Below are 17,686 nucleotides of genomic sequence, written 5' to 3'. Positions count from 1 at the left end.
AGGAATATGGCGTCGAGTGGGGGCGTTCTGCGAATGCACTTGAGGGCAGAAATTCTGCACAATGACGGTAGCTTTGCTGAGCTTGTTCACCCTTGGTCGTTCGGTGGATTGGACGTTTTGTAGTGGCTTTTGTAAATGACGATGTCCCGAAGGAAATGGTATTATTAAGGATAACCTGATGCCAGACCAGGTGCTACCTCCTGCTAGAGTCATATATTTATCTGCAATGGTCCTTATACCGCTGAGCCTCCCTCTCTGGGATCATCGATGGGGACATTCCTGATTTGCGCTCCGGTTTTGTTCGTAGGACCATCGACGTCACCTAGTTTCCTATCAGTCAACTTCTAGTACTGGCGTACAAGGAGAGTCTTGAGCCTTACCTGTGTCTCTGGAAGCTTCAGATTGCTCTCCAACTTGCTGCGCGGTATCTTGTCCTCCTTCTTGTGATCCCCGTTGACCATGGGTAGCAGAGGATGCATCGTCGACCACAACTTCCTCCGATCTCTGGCTCAACTTCCTCCAAAGCATGGCACTAATGCAGGTCGCCAACAAACCAGCAGTCGTGACTCCCATGACGATCTTGCCAGGATGTGAAGCAATGTCATCGTCAATCTCCTCAATAGCCCAGGGATAACACTCCGAGTTGACGATGATGAAGATTCCGAGACCGACATACAGGAACGGCACCAACCTTCGGGCATACTTCTGAGCAATGTGTAAAATATGCTTCTGCCGCATGATGAGGTATGCTGCGCAACACCATACCCCAAGCATGATGTAGTAAACGACGATATATATCGCTAGTTCTCCAGCTTTTGCTTCTGCGAAGAGGGGGATGTACGTGCTGATATTGTCGGCGCCGTTCATGACAGTAATGGAAGCGACCTTGAAAACACTCTTGAACCCATCGGCAGCCGTCAACTCTTGATCTAGAGCCTCCTCTTCGTCCTCATCCTTGCTGAAGATATAGCTCAGAATCCGCCATATACCCAGCAATATTGGTATGAGGCCGAGAAAACCAATTGGTTCGGCAGGAATGAGTAGCGACGCGCCATAGCCAATCATGCTCACAGCAACAATTACTGTAAAGCCGACATATTGTCCGATGGCAATCTTAACAGGCGTGAGCGACCGACTCGTCGTAGCCTCAGCGAAGAAAGCGACAAGAACAAAAATGTCGTCGACGTTTGTGACGGCGAATGTCGCACAGGCAGTGCCAATGGCCTGACCAAAGTCAAGACCCATGATGATAGTGACAAGGGAAAAGGGAGGGGGGAGGGGAATTGGGCAGAGCTGAAATTCAGTGTCAGATAAAGCTGGCCAGCCCCTAGAGTTTGATCAGTATGCTTAAACCTTAACCATATCCTATTCAACTGAATGATTGATTTGATTTGCTGATTGAAAAGGGAGAAAGAGAAAATTTGTTCACCGCGTACACGCAACTACCGGATAACTTGAACAAAGCCGACTTGGCATCCTCAGGAGTGAACTTGGCGATCCACATTTATACGACGAACCCAGTCATGTTTTGTATATGTATATTAACAGTCCATACGATGAGCACACGATGGAATCCTGAAACAATACTTCGTGTTCTAGACGAACTGGCATATACGCGTCAAGGAATGATCTCAGGGTCTGTACCCTTTATTTTCGGCCTGTTTTGAAGGGTTTTGATGGGTGATGACGACGTTGGGTGATGGGTTCTTGGCTGGTGGTTAGTGTCCGGGTTGGGTTTAGCGAGGGTCAGAGTGGCAGTGCAAAAGAGTGCTACTGTGCTTGGCTGGTCTTGTCAGTTGGATCTTATTCTCGGCATCCCTTGAAAGATGGGCAATATCCGTATCAATTCAGCATGATTTGAACAGCATATTTCTCTTCATACTCACCCTTTCCATCACTGCTATCTTGTTATCTTGTTATCTTTTTCTCATTGTTCACATCTTTGCTGGTCTGAACTGTCATTAGGCAAATGCCAATGCTTTGATGAAATACCTTGGCGTTTAACATCCGCTCTAGATTATCCGACAATCAGTCAAAACCTAGGAAATTGTTTAACCGAGGCATGTCTACCCGTCTCGGATCGTGAATGCGGTCGACCTTTGCAGATATTCACATGTAAAGGGCCCTCGATGTAAGTCCTTCGATGAACTCTCCCACGAAACGTTTCCGGAAGTACGGACTTGAGGCTAAAGCTACGACGACAGGGCTTCGAGCGTGAACTTACCCTGGTTCTTATTCGGTGGAACTCTTGTCATACTCGCCATCATCATGTAGGTCGCACTGACCAGCTTGCACGCCAGTTGAGGTTGACTTGCCCAAGTATCTTGTTAAAGTTCCGAAGCTGTAATATCCGTCGAAATCCTCGGATGACTGTCATTCGCGTACCGCCGAGACAGCGAACGCCCATACAGCGACATAACCTGCAGACGCTAAACCGAGCGAATCCATCCATCAAGTACAAGGATGTTAGAAAGCAATCAAGCGTGAGCTCAACAGAAATCAGCCTGGCAGAGATATGGTGCGTCAAAATGCTATAAATTTAGAGTCAAGCTAACGTCGATTGCTATGCAGTGCTGTATGTCTTGAGACTCTGGGGGATGAGGAGGATGTACGTCGGTTAACATGCGAGCACGTGTTCCATACCAGATGCCTAGACTCTTGGTTCAAAGAACACCACGTCGACTGCCCACTATGCAAATGCATCTTCGTCCCCAATTAATGTCTAATGATCAAATCTGTTGTCAAAAGCGCGCGGCAAGGTTGAAAAGGAAATGTATGTTATTGAAAAACTATATAGCTCGAATCTATGTAAACATTATAAGAGTACAGAAGATGAAGCAGATAGATACGAAAGGAAAATGATGGTCAACAGAGACAAAGCCTGTCGTCGCTCAGGAAGCCAGGAATGACGAGCAGGCTGAGCAACGGAGACCATGTGATCAAGACAGAAAGAAATGAAGCTCTTCAACAGAGCAAACTTGACACAGTCACTTCCTCCTCAAAGGGGTTCCCTCTAAGCCTGGGTGATCTTGGGCTGGGCAACAGAGCCCTTGGTGGTCTTGCAAGCAGACTTCTTACCCTCGGCCTGGGTAGCCTGGTGCTCAACAGCCTGGACCTTGGTGGCTTGGTGCTCGTTGTTGCGGACCTTGGTAGCGAGGGTCTTGGGGCTGTCGGCCTTGACGTTCTTGTTCTCGTTGGTGGTGTCCTTGTTGTTGGTGTTCTTGGTATCGTCCTTGTATTGAACCTTGGTGGCCTGGGGCTTGCTGTTCTGGACCTTGGTAGCCTTAGGCTGCTTGTTCTCAACCTTGGTGACCTTGGCCTCAGTCTTGCCAGACTTGTCCTCGTTCTTCTGGACCTTTGCGACCTTGGTGGCCTTGGGCTGCTTGTTCTCAACCTTGGTAGCCTTGGCCTTGTGCTTAACAGAGTCATCCTCAACCTGAGCGTACTGGGTGTTGTCGTCCTCAACCTTGGCAACCGTGGTAGCCTTAGCCTTGGGCTTCTGCACCTTGGTGCTCTTGGGCTTGGGGTTGGAAACTTCGTAAGCGTCGTTGTTCTGCTCCTCAGCCTTCACCTTAGCAGCCTTGGTGACCTTGGGCGCAGCTTTCTGGACCTTGGTAGCCTTGGCAGTACCGACGAGACCGCGGGGAGCGTCCTCAGTGGGAGGAGTAGTAGGGACCTGCTTAGAAGAACAGCCCTTGTCAAAGACAAAGAGAGTGTCGGCGCGAGCAGGAACCTTGGCAGCAGCAACCTTGTAAAGCTTGCAGACAGGAGTGCTTGATCCGCTAGGAAGACCATACAGGAAACTCTGGCAAGAAGAGTCCGCCTCGGCAAGAGTCTGGCAGTCCTTAGCAGTAGCAGCAGTGGTAGTCTTGAACGGCTCGACATCACTGCTAGCAGAACCAGAAGCAGCACAGTTGCACTTCAAAGATCGGCGAACAAGAACCTTCTTATGCACGGTACCCCAAGGCTCAGAGGTAGTAGGCGCAGAGGTAGGAACGCGATCAGCAGCACACTGCTTATCAAAGACGTGAAGACCGTCCTTGCGAGCAGGAACTTCGGAAGCTGAGACCTTGAAGAGGAGACAGGTAGGCTGCGAGTGGCCCTTGACGAGACCAAAGGCAAAGCTCTTGCAGTGGTCATCGGAGGCACAGAAGGTCTGACAGTCGATGGCGGTGTCGGCTTTACCGGTATGGTAAGGCTGAACCTTGCGGTTGGAAGAGGCGCTGGGGGCGATGTTGCACTTTGGGGTGGTGGAGGCAAAGGGGCTTGCCATGGCGGAGGCCATGGAGAGGGAAAGGAGGGTGAGAGAGTACTTCATTTTGAGCTGAGTCTGTTGAAGAGATTGAGAAAGTTAAAAGAGTGTGGTTGAAAGAGTGTGGTGAAGATGAACGAGAGTGTTGTTAGAATGTTTGATGCTGTGATGAGAAAACTTGAGATTGATGGGAAAGAAGTCCAGTATTTATCCTCGAGAGTTCGACCATCTACCGCCGTTTGTCAATGCAGTTGAGGGGAGTCTTCTCTGAGTGACGCGTTTGTCACGCTATTCTCTGTACAAAGACCCTCAGTATGGAAGTCTGCATGAATCTGAAATCAATAGTCTGGAAGCTAAGGCCCAAACTTTTCAGATTGAGAATCGTGATGTGGGAAAGAAGCATCTTGTCGACGGACCCAGGCTTAGGAGTTCCGTCATCTAGCTTCGATGAAGACGGACAAGTCTTGTGGCTGGCTGAGCTTTTGGAATCGTAGCAGAGGTCACGGCGGCGAATGGGAAGAAGTCTAATCTGCATTCGCTCCTTGAGACCCGAGTTTCGTTGTCGATGAGGATCTCGACGATTTACGGAACAGCTGGCTTCCCCCTCGACCCGATGGGGAAGGATGAGGTCTGCAATTCAATCTCGTGTCACTCGCTCTTTGTGACGAGTGACTCTCGAGAGTTCAGGGCCAACTATGAGATGCTCCTCCTCATGTTCTTCATTCAGCTGGATAATCCTCTCGGCTTGGTTTCCGTGAGATCCTGTATCGACTGGTGCTTCTCAGGAGTAGTTCGGAAGCGCTCTTTCGATGGCCTCATCATTCATCCGGATTTTGATCTCGATCCCGAAATTGGTCATTTCGTCGGCCACAATACACCTATGAGCCGTGGTACCTACACGCCCGATAGCCCATTATTTCCGATTTTCAGACAAATTGTCGAATCATCATAAAGTCTATTGTGAACTATTGATTCAGATTCATGCAGGCTTCTGCTCTACCGAACCCAACTTCCACTCTCACACTCTTCGAATTCGTAAGCTCTTTCTGAGCTACTTCGAAATAAATGGTCAACTCGGGTTTTGAAACGTTCAGCCACTCTTAGCCTCAATGTTGAGGTCTTCGCGCTAAACCCCTGCATCTTGACAGTTGACATCCATTTCTCCCAACAGAAACACCAAACAAGTCAGCTCGGTAAAATCTTTCTTCCGTTTCATCTGAAGAAAATACAAGAGCGTCTATTGGTGAAAAGTGCCGAAATCTATTTATATCCCGAAAGCTTGTCACTGAAGCTAATGCCGGAGCGGGAAGTGGGATGATCCGCCGGCCGGGAGAGAAACATCAAAGCTATGGTCATTGACCGGCTTGTTCGCTGAATGCCATGATCTAATAAGACCCCTCTCCCTTGGTGGTTAGATTAAGAGTTGTTTAACCGTTGATCGATTGATTGATCTGTCTGGCTGAGGCATTTCTGATGCAATCTAGCTTATCTCTCAAAGAGGGGTAGAATATCAGATGACTCTTCCATTTTGAGAAAAGGCAGCTCCTTCGAGCACAATGCCCTGCTAATTAGCACCATGCATTCTGATAAAAGTGGTGGTGAATAAATCCTGCGCAATTACTAACCTCCACGTGATCCGGCTCCAGGTTCTATGTAGTATTATCCAACTTGGTACCTTCTCTTTTGGACTGTAAGTAAGATTAGCAGGAAATTAATGGATCGATGTGACTCATGCCGAAATTCAGAAAACACCGCAGCAAAACCTCTATATCTTTTTCATCCAGCTCATAAATAGAGGGAAACAGTTACACTCCTGTATCAAGACTTACATAGTGGCTTAGTGGATCATTGCATAAAAGGGCCAGAATACGAATCTCTAAAATAATGGCAGCCAATACATCCCATCAGCAACCCCGCGGCAGGCTCCGCGATGTCATACCAGAGGCACATCTTGGCTTTATGTCCCCTGGTCCGAAGAATGGCATCACAGACGTGCCCGGTGTCCTTGCCCATACGACCACTATCCGTGACGAGAGTGGGCAAATTAACACGGGACTAACCACCATCCTCCCTCGGAAAGACTGGTTCCACAAAGCCTGCCATGCCGGCGTCTTCCGTCTCAACGGATCTGGAGAAATGACTGGGACACACTGGATCGAAGAAAGCGGTCTCTTGCACTCGCCCATTCTCATCACCAACAGCTTTGCCGTTGGGCCATGTTATACCGGCATCTACAAGTACGCAATTGAGCATTACGGAAAAGGCGAGGAGGGAATCGATTGGTTCCTACTGCCAGTTGTCGCTGAGACGTTTGACGGGCATCTCAACGATCTGAGACAGTTCGCCGTGACGCCGGAACACGTTGTGCACGCTATCACCAATGCTTCCGATGAGCCTATTGCCGAGGGCAACGTGGGCGGCGGGACAGGTATGCTATGCCACGGAGGTAAAGGTGGCACCGGGACCAGCAGTAGAATCGTGCCTGGGCAAAACGACACGTCGTACACAGTTGCCGCTCTTGTCCAGGCCAACTATGGAAGGCTCCAGCATCTGCACATCTCAGGCGTCCCCGTCGGGCGGATCCTGCAAAAGAAAAGGGCAAAAGACGAAGCCGCCGTTGCTCACGACAAAGCGTACAACGACGCAAAGGACAAAAAGGACGGGTCCATCATCGTCATACTTGCCACGGACGCACCGCTTCTTCCTGGCCAGCTCCAGCGGCTAGCCAAGCGAGCGACCATGGGCCTTGCGCGCGTGGGCAGCTATGCTCACAGCCCTTCGGGAGATCTATTCCTCGCGTTTTCCACAGCTGCTGAGATACCCGTGCAGACAGTCGCTGGCCAGCCCAAGACCATTGACCCGTTCAAACCTGAGCTGATTGATGTAGAGGCAACCAACAACAAGACCATCAACGGCTTGTTTGAAGCAGCAGCGGATGCTACAGAAGAGGCTATATACAATGCACTTTGTATGGCTGAGACAATGACGGGCAATATGGGCCGGACGGTAGAGGCCCTGCCACTGCAAGCCACCAGGGAGATTATAGCCAGATTTAAAGAAGCTGAGGATTCATTCTTGTAAATAGGGGGAGTAGTAGATGCCATAACTACCAAGGTAACCTAACAAATGTTCTTTCAAACCAATTGGCATGCTTAACCTTAGAAACTGTAGGTATTAGTGTCGGCAAATCGGACCAGGTTGTTGAGCTTTGGTGCCGATGACGTGGATGTTTATGCGGGCTTGGTCGAAACGTTTTTTGGGGCGCACTGTATGCAGTAGTTTAGACGCCGGATGTTTCACGTCGAGTGGATCGAAGAAACAGAAATGCACAGCCACATAGAATAAGCAGAATAATATCCAAGGCTCATTTGAAAAACTACCCGGGAGCTGTTAATTCGTGGTCTTTGTTCACCAAGTTTGGGCTGCATGGTGAACAAGATCAAGGTTGGCCCTGGTTGGGTATACAATCCTGTCTACGGGTGATGTCTAGCTACCTATTGATATGAACTCGACAGGCTAAGTGCGACTAATGGCAAGCAATCCAAGTACCAAAATCATTGAATATCCCAGCAATTCCTACGTTGAGTGTGACGATGCTCAAGCCGTGACTAGTATCCATGTTCTATTCATAACTTGAATATTTGCTTATGCAGAGCCTCAGCCGCTGACTCCACGCGGCTACTGCAAGCCTTGAATCCACGAACAAGCTTTTAGCGCAAACCTAGAGAAATTCATCCAACCTCCTGGGTTCCGGGTGATTTGTTTCAACGGCATGTGGGGGGATCGGCCTAATGCTGGTAAGCATCCTGCGATCATCTCTTCACAGCCGTAATGAACGACGGAACTTCCCGTCCACTGACAAGTTTAGTCCGAATGGAGCTGGTAGTAAACATAGCAATGACATTGCTAGTATCTCACAAAATTCGTCATGCTCTGAATAAGGGCACTCCTACTGGCTGAGCAACTAGGATCAGGCTTTCTGTGCCATGTAACTCTGGACGATGTACTTTGGTGAACTCATAATGGGGCACGTAAGCTCGGGACTATCAGCAACCGCACTGCTTGCATGAATGATGTGGACGTGGCTCCAGCTTCGAGTTGCATTGCCATTGAGACTGCGATGCTGTAAACTCCAGCAGGCCAAAGCGTCTGATCTTCAAGTCGTTACGGAAATAGCTGACGCGGTCATGAGGAGTTGCGGAACAATGCTGTCGTTGAGATCAGCGAATATGATCGACTCGAAAGGTATAAAGTGTTTCATGAAATCTCGACAAAGACTGACCTTCTACTCATCAACACAATCACTTCAATCGCACTCTCTCAACACACTCTCAACACTCTTTCAACTCACTTCAACTTTCAAGTTCAAGTTCAACTCCAACCATCTTTCATCATGAAGACCACCATCGCCATGCTCACCGCCTCAATGGCCACTGCCATCCTCGCCCATCCCTTCGACACCCGCTCTCAGCAGTGCAACGTCGCACCCTCCGCCACTTCCTCCGCCAAAATCCAACCCCTTTCCTCCCCAACTGCCTCCACCGCCCAGGCCTGCCAGAAGCTCTGCGCTGCCAACTCCTCCTGCAAGAGCTTCCTCTTCGGCCTGCCCGCCAACGCCAAGGCTCCCACCTGCAAGCTCTACTCCGTCCCTGCAGCCCAGGTCCCCAACCAGGGAAACAACCTGTATGTCTTTGATAAGGCCTGCTCCGACAAGGCTGTGCCCAACACCAAGCCTACGCAGGATAAGCCGCGCGGTGAGGTGAAGACCAAGGCTGCGAGGGATCTGGTCTGCAACACTGCGCCTACGGGGGCTAGCAACAGCAAGATTCAGCCTTTTGCTACGCCTAGTGCCAAGACTGCGGAGAAGTGTCAGGATGCTTGTGATGCTCAGGCGTCGTGCCAGAGTTTCCTGTTTGGTCTTCCTGCTGATGCTTCGGAGCCTGTGTGCAAGCTGTACAACGTTGCGCCTTCCAAGATTCCTCGCCGTGACGACGAGCTTTACGTCTTTGCTAAGGAGTGCCCTGCTGCCAATGTTCCTACCACTACTCCTACTCATGATGAGCCCCGCGGAGAGGCTCCTTCTGAGGAGCAGGCTGATAACAAGAGCAGCACCAAGACTGAAAATAAGGACAGTGGCAAGGATCAGGCTTCTACTGGTGAGAAGGCCAACAACAACGCTGGCAACAACGGAGAGAAGCGCAACTAAGCGGCAACTCCTCACTGACACTTCCATGAGGAACACCGGAGAATGCTCAAGATTCAGCCTTGGATGGTTGAATCTTGGCTGGGCTTGATACAGCGCGAAAAGTAATTGGGACGGCATGATAACTCGACTCGGGATATCATGATGGAGATTTGAACTTGTACTAGACATTCGTTTTCAGACTTGCAGTTTGCTTTTGATTTCTTTTTCTATAGTCAATAGATCGGCCGATCACTCAATTCTCTTCCTTTCGACTTTCATGTGACGCTTGCTTGAATTAATCTAGTAGTCTCATACTTCAGGCTGTATGATAGTGATTAGAGTCAAGGTATTCTGAGGATCTTCTTTACTCTTACTCATCTCAGCCAACCCCTGGTCTTTAAGCTATGCTATGGCCTGGTTGAGGACTTGTTTGGAGTATACTCAGGTCCGATACATGTTCTTGTTGCATAAGCTAATATTTGCAGTTTCTTGAGCTTCTGATGTTTTGTTGAGAGATTTCCAGTCCACAAAACGAGAAGTGCCTGCGAATTGCGTCTCATGACAGAAATGTGGGGTCACGGATTTATCGCGAATGCCCTCATCAATTGGATCTTGGGCTCTGTCTACAAAATACAAGCTTCAGGCACTGCATATTCAATCTAAACTTATCATGACTGCCTTGAAGTATTTGTTTTATTGTCTATTCTATTTTAAATGAGGTTCTTCAACTCCTGCTTCGCCCTAAACCGTCTTAGGTTATCAGCGATAAGCCCCTCCGCACCCTGAGGTCTTCCACCAGCCGCATGCGGTGACACAATAGTATTAGGAGCCTTCCAGATCCTGCTCGGCTCAGGAAGAGGCTCAGTCTCGAAAACATCCAGCGCCGCACCGCCAATCTCTCTCTTCTCAAGCGCATCGACAAGAGCATCCTCGTCCACAGACGTACCGCGCCCCACGTTGACGACCCACGCGTGGTTGGGCAATTGCTTCAGGCGCTGAGCGTTGAGGACATTACGCGTGGAGTCAGAGCCTGGCAGAATCATGACGAGAGCGTCGGTCTCGGGAAGGAGTGCGTCGAGGTCGTCTTCGCTGTAGACTTCAATTCCATTGCGAACACCTTTTCGGCGCGCAATGCCCCGAACTTCGGCGCCGAGGCCGACGAGCTGCGGGGTGAGGGTCTTTGCGATGTTGCCGAAGCCCCAGATGAGAACACGCGCATCACGCAGTGTCGTGAATGCATTCTTGGGTCTATCTGGCTGAGGACCGCCCAAATGGCCGGGCCATTTTCCTTGAAGTTGATAATCGCGCATCTCGTAGAAGCGGCGCGCGGCGTTGAGCAGCAGACCCAGCGCGTGCTCAGCGACAGTGTGATCGTGCAGACCCGAGCCCGTTGTGATTTTAATCTTGGAGGCATCGAACCCAGCACCCAGAACATCATTTGGCCCAGCGGCGAGGGATTGGATCCATTGGAGCTTTGTGAGGCGCTTTGCGGCGTCTTTTAGGTTCTCGGCTGTGTTTGTCCAGGTGACGAGGATCTCGGCGTCGACGTGCTCTTCGGGGATGGTCTTCTTGACGTCGTAGGGGAAGAGGTCGACGGAGAAGCCCTCGAGGCTCTGGATGTCGAGTTTGAGGGATGTTGGGTAGAGGAGCTTCATGGCGGGCAGTTGTGAATAAGAATTGGAGATGAATCTACGTGAGAGGGGAGTTTGCAGGGAGCGGGAGGTATATGTACGGATGCCGAAGCGTGGAGATGAGCGCATGATGGGCAGCATGATGACATCGGAAAGAAGACCGTTTTGTAGCAAAAAGGGCCAATCACAGCTCGTCTTTTACGTTGAAGCCGAGGCCGGAGGAGCCCCGCCGTGGGGGAGGGAGGAGTTTTGGGGGTGGTGAGCGAGCAATTGGGAGTTGGGATTGGTTGGATCTTGGACAGACCCCAAATCCCGCGGGGTGGCAGAGTTCAACGGAAACGATGAGGGCGAGAGTGCACCTTTTGTATTCTCATCATGTGAAGCTGATGATGGAGAGAATTGGCCGTTATGATGTGACGTCACGCATGGGATTTTGATGATAAGATAGGCTTATCGATAATGAGTTCCAGTGCAACACAAAAACCCCAGACGAAGTTGGCAATGCGTTTGACAACTTCGCGAGATGATAGAGGCTGCTCACAGAAAAAGCTAGCATAATGTTGGCTAACGTGCGATAGGTAGAACCGAGAACATTGTTCTCTTTGACTATTTAAAGAATAACTAATTGATGGTCTTGTTTTCAAGAACAGTTCAAAAGCTTACAACGCATTACCCTAGACCTAGCAAGGGGGGATACGAAGCAGCCACTTAATCGCACATATCCGTTGGACAATCAGGGTAGCAAAACCGTTTGCTGTGTATTGGTTACACCCAAGAGCTGTTCCCAAAGGACTTAGCTGACACCGAAGTCATGCTTGGAACACTACACGTGCTCACCGACTCCTTGGGAATTTGACCTCCTGGTTTTTTAGTCAAGCCCCAAAAGATCCATCACGTCGCGTGGAGATTGTCTTTGCCTGACCTCAAAGGCTTCAATACCCTCTGAAAACACACATTACATAACCATTACGCTCCCAAACTCAAGACTTGCAAAAGAAAACTCGTCAGAAACTGGTCTTTGTCTGTAATTTCTGCGCAGAATGGAGCTTGCTGGAGGCCGCCAGCCGAATCTGACACCCTAGCGCGATGGAGTCGGGGATTAAATAGCCCACGCGAGCTAAACATCGGCTTGTACTGGGGTAGTCTACAGCCCTATTCTCAAAGCTCAGAAATGACAAGACGGTACCTGATGAGCCCTCGTAAAGAAGCCAACGACTAAGATAAATCCCTCATCCTCCACCAACGGCGGAACTCCCCTCTTTGTTTGCACCAGATGACCTTTTTTCTTCCAGGGCTTGTGAAAAGGAGCAAGAAATGAGGGTTTCTGAAGCACCCCAGGGAGTTTGCATTGAGGCACTGGTTTGGTCTGTCTTGGGTCATCGAGAAGCTAATCGCGCTTTGCCACAAGATTACATCTGTTCCCGTCTATCAATGTACCCCGAACAAACCAAACGTCGTGTTTAAATCTCGCGATTATGTTTTATCATGATATGATATGACACAGCAAATAGAATGGCAATCTCTTGTCCAAAATCCAGTGGCTTGCGAAACGACCGTGACAGCGTTGCACTGGCGGGGACCCTGAACGCTAGGACCCGGCGCTAAAAAGCTTGTCTCGCACAGCCAAGACGTCGTAAATCGAGCCTCTAAAAGGGCCAGTCTCCAATTCTGAATCCCAAATCAAAGTGACTGGGCTGCCAGCTGCGCCCGTTGTTAGCGTCTCAAATCTCGGATACCTCATTTCATCCAGGCTTTGTTTCCTCACTGCTAGCGAGCTGCCAGATTCTGGCTAGAGGGAGGGGGTCCATTGACAAAAACCTGCATTTGCTGCAACCCATATCCATATCCGTACACCCACCTGCTCGGAAAGAAAAGGCTTGTTTTCTCTTAGCTCTTTGTGTGTCGATGCATATTTCTGTCAGTGGGAGTGCATTGATCACATTGTGTCTGTGCTGCATCATTAGTGAGACTGAGCTTGCATACATACGCGACAGGTTGCCCAGTTCAGGCACATGCCGAACCGGATTACCTAGACCGATCGACGCTGCGCCTCCTCAGCTAAGGATTTCGTCCAATGTCAAACGTGCCTCGATATTCCCTCACTTGCACCCTGCATATTCGTGCACGAGGACCAGAGACTCCCCACGATTCCTTCGCGTCATAGCTCATGGATTACTCGTTTAAGCGTAAACAGCTATCGAGGCAGTGCACATGGTGACCAACCACATGGCCAATCGTGTACGCACGAAACACCAAGTTGCTGATAACTTAACCACCGTATTGGTACACTCCCAGGGCTGGTCTAATATCATGACACCAAGGAGGGCGCACTCCACATCCTTCTCGTTTATCGACACCGGTTTTTAAGTTCCCTACGCCTCTTGATTCAGGTCCTGTGGAGAAAAGGGATCGAGAGAAGAGGAAAGTCGCTAATCCTGCTTTGAACGTTGGATTAAAGGCGGAGCTGAGGATTGTACCTTTACTATGGATTCACTTATACGAAATACATCAGCCAGCCTTTACGACGTCGCTTAACGCGAACCCTCCTGGAAATGATGAGCGATTATCCTGCTACCCACATGTCAAAACAAATATCAAGGCTCGCATTCTCCCAGCTTCTCCTCTCGTTTTACCACTCTATTCTACTCTGTTACTGCCCTTGACATCTCTTCTGTTCTCACTTGGTTAACCTGTTCTGTCCTCTCACCTTCAACATGATTGAAGACGAGAAAAAGGACGCCGCGCTTGTCGGTGAGCGCATTCACTGGAACGATGACGACGAAGCTGGTCGCGTTTCGCGTCATGGTGAGCGACGCTCTCGTAGACGCTCCCGCTCTCGCTCGAGGGACTCGTTGAGCATTCATCGAGCGGGCTCGAGAAATCGCGCTGATCCGTCGCTTGTTCTACCTGTCACCTATCGCACAGTGTAAGTCGCAATGAGAACAAAGGATGTAATTGTACTGATGTCTGGACAGCTCCTTCAACATCGAGGAGTCCAAGGGCAAGGAACAAGCTGAACTAGCCAAGGCGAAGGACGTCACTACAAAAGGTAAGGCATCCTTATGTAGCTCTACTAAAGTTGACTTGTACTAATGTCCGATGCGCATGTAGCTTTGACGGACCTCGAGTGGCATACCATCGCGCCCTTCGACGTTGAGAAACGCCTCACTACTTCATCCACCACTGGCCTATCGACCGAACAAGCTGAGAGGAGACAGCGCGAATATGGCAGAAATGCACCATCTCCCGCCAAGACGCACTGGTTCAGAACCATCTTTCTCTACTTCTTTGGTGGTTTTGGAAGTATTCTTCTCACTGGCTGCATCCTCGTCTTTGTATCGTGGAAGCCATTGGGTGATCCTCCTGCTGTTGCCAACCTCGTGAGTATGACCATCCTCTATCATTCAACAAGCTAATTCTTCAAGGCCCTCGCTATTGTACTCCTCGCCGTGTTCTTCATCCAAGCCCTTTTCAACATGTTTCAAGACTGGTCTACATCACGCACCATGTCTTCCATCAAGAATATGCTTCCCGAAGAGGGTCATGTTATTCGCGATGGTAATCTCGTCGACCTCAACGCTGCAGATATCGTTCCAGGCGATGTCATCAAAGTCAAGGCGGGGAACAAGCTACCCGCTGATATTCGCTTGATCGAGGCGTCTTCCGACGTCAAGTTTGATCGTTCTGTTCTCACAGGAGAGTCAAAGCCTGTGGCGGGTACTGTCGACCATACTGATACTAATTACCTTGAGACGCATAATATTGGCTTGCAAGGTACACACTGTATCCTTGGTTCGTGCACTGGTATTGTCGTTGCTACTGGTGATAGAACTGTGTTTGGACGTATCGCGAGTTTGACGAACGAGCCTAAGGTACAGATGACGACGCTTGAGAAGGAGGTACTGTACTTTGTCATCATCATTGCCAGTATCATGATAAGTATGATCGCTGTTGTCTGCATCATTTGGTACGTCCCATCCACCACCTCATCCTCCCATGACAGTACTAACATCCTTCAACAGGGGCGCATTCCTGAAAAAGAAACACCCCGACTTCATCAACGTACCGACACTCATCGTCAACTGCGTCAGCGTCGCCATCGCATTCATCCCGGAAGGTCTTCCCATCTCCATCACCGCTGGTCTCACCATCACCGCCAACCTCATGAAGAAGAACAAGATCCTCTGCAAGTCCCTCAAGACCGTGGAGACACTTGGATCCGTTTCTGTAGTCTGCTCTGACAAGACCGGTACTCTCACCACAGCAAGTCTCCCGCTCCTACTTCATGCCTGAGCTGCTCTAACAAGTTATAGGCCAAGATGACTGTCTCTGACTGCGCAGTCGGAGGACTCAACATGACTGTCGAGAATGCTCGTGGCAAGTTTGGCCAGTCTAAATCTTCTACCCATCCGATCATCCAACTTCGTGCTCTAGCTGCCCTCTGCAATGCATCTGAGTTTGATGCCGCTACAAAGGACGCTCCACTGGCAGACAGAAGGATCTTTGGTGATGCGACTGATCAAGCTGTCCTCCGATTCGCCGAGTTCGTTGATCCCAGCAGTGTCGATTACCTGCGTGCTTGCTGGAACAAGATCTACGATCTGGCTTTCAACAGTAAGAACAAGTTCATGATTCGTTGCTTTTCCTGCACCAGGACCGAGGCTGTAGCTCTCACGCTTAGCAAGGAGACTGCTTTCAACACAGACGATATGTGAGTAATCACCGCAACGCTGATTATGAGCCTTCTAACCATCGTATCTAGTCTCTTGACCATCAAGGGGGCTCCTGATGTTCTTATCGGTCGCTGCTCTCACTATGTCTCTGAACATGGCGAGACTATCCCTCTCAATTCTGCTATGCGGGCTACGGTGGAGCAGCTGAAGAACACATACTCTTCACAAGGTAAACGATGCTTGTTGCTTGCTCGCAAGACCGTCAAGGGCAGCGACCTTCCTAAGAACCGGCACACGAGCGAGTTTGAGCATGCAGTCACTCGGGAGTCAAACACAGGCCTCACCTTGGTTGGAATGGTCGCCATCGTCGATCCATTGAGACATGACATTCCTCATGTTGTGAGCACGTTGCGCGGTGCTGGCATCCGAATCGCCATGGTAAATCCTCTCCCTCACTGGTTAACAAGATCCAGGCTGACAGTTAGCAGGTCACTGGTGATTTTGCCCTCACTGCCCTAGCGATTGCCCGCGAAGCCGGTATCGTCACCTCCCAAACCGTCGATGATAGCACAGCCCTCCAGCGTTACAGCCCCGAGGACACCAAAGATTCACCTGTCTCCCACCTTGGTGCCATCGTCCTCAGCGGCCCGGAACTCATGTCTCTTAACGAGCATCAGTGGAAGACGCTTACTCACTACGAGGAGATTGTGTTTGCGAGAACAACACCGGAGCAAAAACTCCGCATCGTTCGTGAGTTTCAGAAGGGAAATGTTGTAGCCATGACGGGTGATGGAGTCAATGATGCTCCGTCGCTTAGAGCTGCTGATGTTGGTATCTCGATGGGTAGTGGCTCGGATATTGCCATGGAGGCTGCTGATATGGTGTTGTTGGATACTTTCTCTTCTATCATCATCGCTGTGCAGTATGGCCGTGTTGTGTTTGACAATCTGAAGAAGGTATGTCTTGAACCACTTCTATACACAGGATCACAGACTGACATTGATTCTAGGTCATTTCCTACCTCCTACCTGCCGGCTCTTTCTCCGAGTTCTGGCCCGTCATGGCCTTTGTCGCCTTTGGCTTACCCCAAGCTCTGTCCTCATTCCTGATGATCATCATCTGGTACGTATCCCTGCTACCTGTAGCCCGACACTCACTAACCTCGAATAGCTGCTTCACCGATTGCGCCGCCGCGACAATGCTATCCTACGAAAAGCCCGAAGCCGACGTCCTTACCCGTCCCCCACGCAACATCAAGAAGGACCGTCTCGTCAACTGGCAGCTCATCCTCCAAGCCTACGGAGTCAACGGCGTCCTCCAAACAGTTGCCTCCTTCGCCATGGCATTCTGGTATCTCCAGCGTCAAGGCATTCCCTTCAGCGAGCTCTGGTTCAGCTTTGGAAAGCTCCCTGCTGGTATCGATCCAGACTACTACCTCGCCAAGACAAATGAGGCATCGTCTATCTACTTTGTCAACCTTGTTGTGATGCAGTGGTTCAATCTGATGGCGACTAGAACCCGTCGGCTCAGCATCTTTCAGCATCCTCCTCTGTTCAACCCGAACACGCAGAACTGGTACCTGTTCCCTGCTATCATCTTTTCGCTTGCTATGGCTATCTTCTGGCTGTACATCCCTCCTCTGCAGCCCGTTTTGGGAACTACTCCTGTACCAGTTGAGCACTGGTTTCTTCCCTTTGCCTTTGGTATTTTTCAGCTTTTGTTAGATGAGGCTCGCAAGTTTGGTGTTAGAAGATGGCCTCATGGAATATTAGCTAAGTTGGCTTGGTAAACGATGTGTCGCCTCTGGCCTGTCCCTGGCTTCAGCGTGGGCACTCTAGAATATAGCTGTTAGTCCATGGGTAAACCTTTAGAGATACAAGTAAGTAGTAAGAATATATCATTCTAGTTCTATAGAAAGAATGACACCTTTATGTGATGTCATCTG

General features: G+C 49.9%; 6 protein-coding genes across 6 annotated transcripts; 3 read left to right on the top strand and 3 right to left on the bottom strand.

Annotated features, from left to right (window-relative positions):
- Positions 1-233: 233 nt before the first annotated feature.
- On the bottom strand, positions 234-1,245 carry FMAN_08197 (uncharacterized protein; the record flags this gene model as incomplete). Its single annotated transcript, XM_041821644.1, has 2 exons — positions 234-322; positions 381-1,245. 2 exons carry the CDS (start codon positions 1,243-1,245, stop codon positions 234-236), a joined length of 954 nt encoding a protein of 317 aa, XP_041687404.1.
- Positions 1,246-3,013: 1,768 nt separating this feature from the next.
- FMAN_08196 (uncharacterized protein) lies at positions 3,014-4,318 on the bottom strand (the record flags this gene model as incomplete). The annotated part of the gene is made up of 1 exon (XM_041821643.1): positions 3,014-4,318. One exon carries the CDS (start codon positions 4,316-4,318, stop codon positions 3,014-3,016), a length of 1,305 nt encoding a protein of 434 aa, XP_041687403.1.
- A 1,818-nt stretch (positions 4,319-6,136) lies between these two features.
- On the top strand, positions 6,137-7,333 carry FMAN_08195 (uncharacterized protein; the record flags this gene model as incomplete). Its single annotated transcript, XM_041821642.1, has 1 exon — positions 6,137-7,333. One exon carries the CDS (start codon positions 6,137-6,139, stop codon positions 7,331-7,333), a length of 1,197 nt encoding a protein of 398 aa, XP_041687402.1.
- A 1,312-nt stretch (positions 7,334-8,645) lies between these two features.
- On the top strand, positions 8,646-9,458 carry FMAN_08194 (uncharacterized protein; the record flags this gene model as incomplete). Its single annotated transcript, XM_041821641.1, has 1 exon — positions 8,646-9,458. One exon carries the CDS (start codon positions 8,646-8,648, stop codon positions 9,456-9,458), a length of 813 nt encoding a protein of 270 aa, XP_041687401.1.
- A 689-nt stretch (positions 9,459-10,147) lies between these two features.
- FMAN_08193 (uncharacterized protein) lies at positions 10,148-11,209 on the bottom strand (the record flags this gene model as incomplete). The annotated part of the gene is made up of 1 exon (XM_041821640.1): positions 10,148-11,209. The coding sequence occupies one exon, from the start codon at positions 11,207-11,209 to the stop codon at positions 10,148-10,150; it is 1,062 nt and encodes a 353-aa protein (XP_041687400.1).
- A 2,573-nt stretch (positions 11,210-13,782) lies between these two features.
- Positions 13,783-17,530, top strand: FMAN_08192 (K, P-type ATPase (mediates high-affinity potassium or sodium uptake); the record flags this gene model as incomplete). Its single annotated transcript, XM_041821639.1, has 10 exons — positions 13,783-13,994; positions 14,044-14,117; positions 14,180-14,448; positions 14,494-15,035; positions 15,091-15,331; positions 15,382-15,779; positions 15,831-16,179; positions 16,230-16,697; positions 16,751-16,863; positions 16,912-17,530. 10 exons carry the CDS (start codon positions 13,783-13,785, stop codon positions 17,528-17,530), a joined length of 3,285 nt encoding a protein of 1,094 aa, XP_041687399.1.
- Positions 17,531-17,686: the final 156 nt, after the last annotated feature.

Source organism: Fusarium mangiferae (genome assembly GCF_900044065.1).
Source record: "Fusarium mangiferae strain MRC7560 genome assembly, contig: FMAN_scaffold012, whole genome shotgun sequence".
NCBI lineage: Eukaryota > Fungi > Ascomycota > Sordariomycetes > Hypocreales > Nectriaceae > Fusarium > Fusarium mangiferae.
Note: the sequence above shows the minus strand (reverse complement) of the source record. Positions and strands in the feature narration are given on the sequence as shown.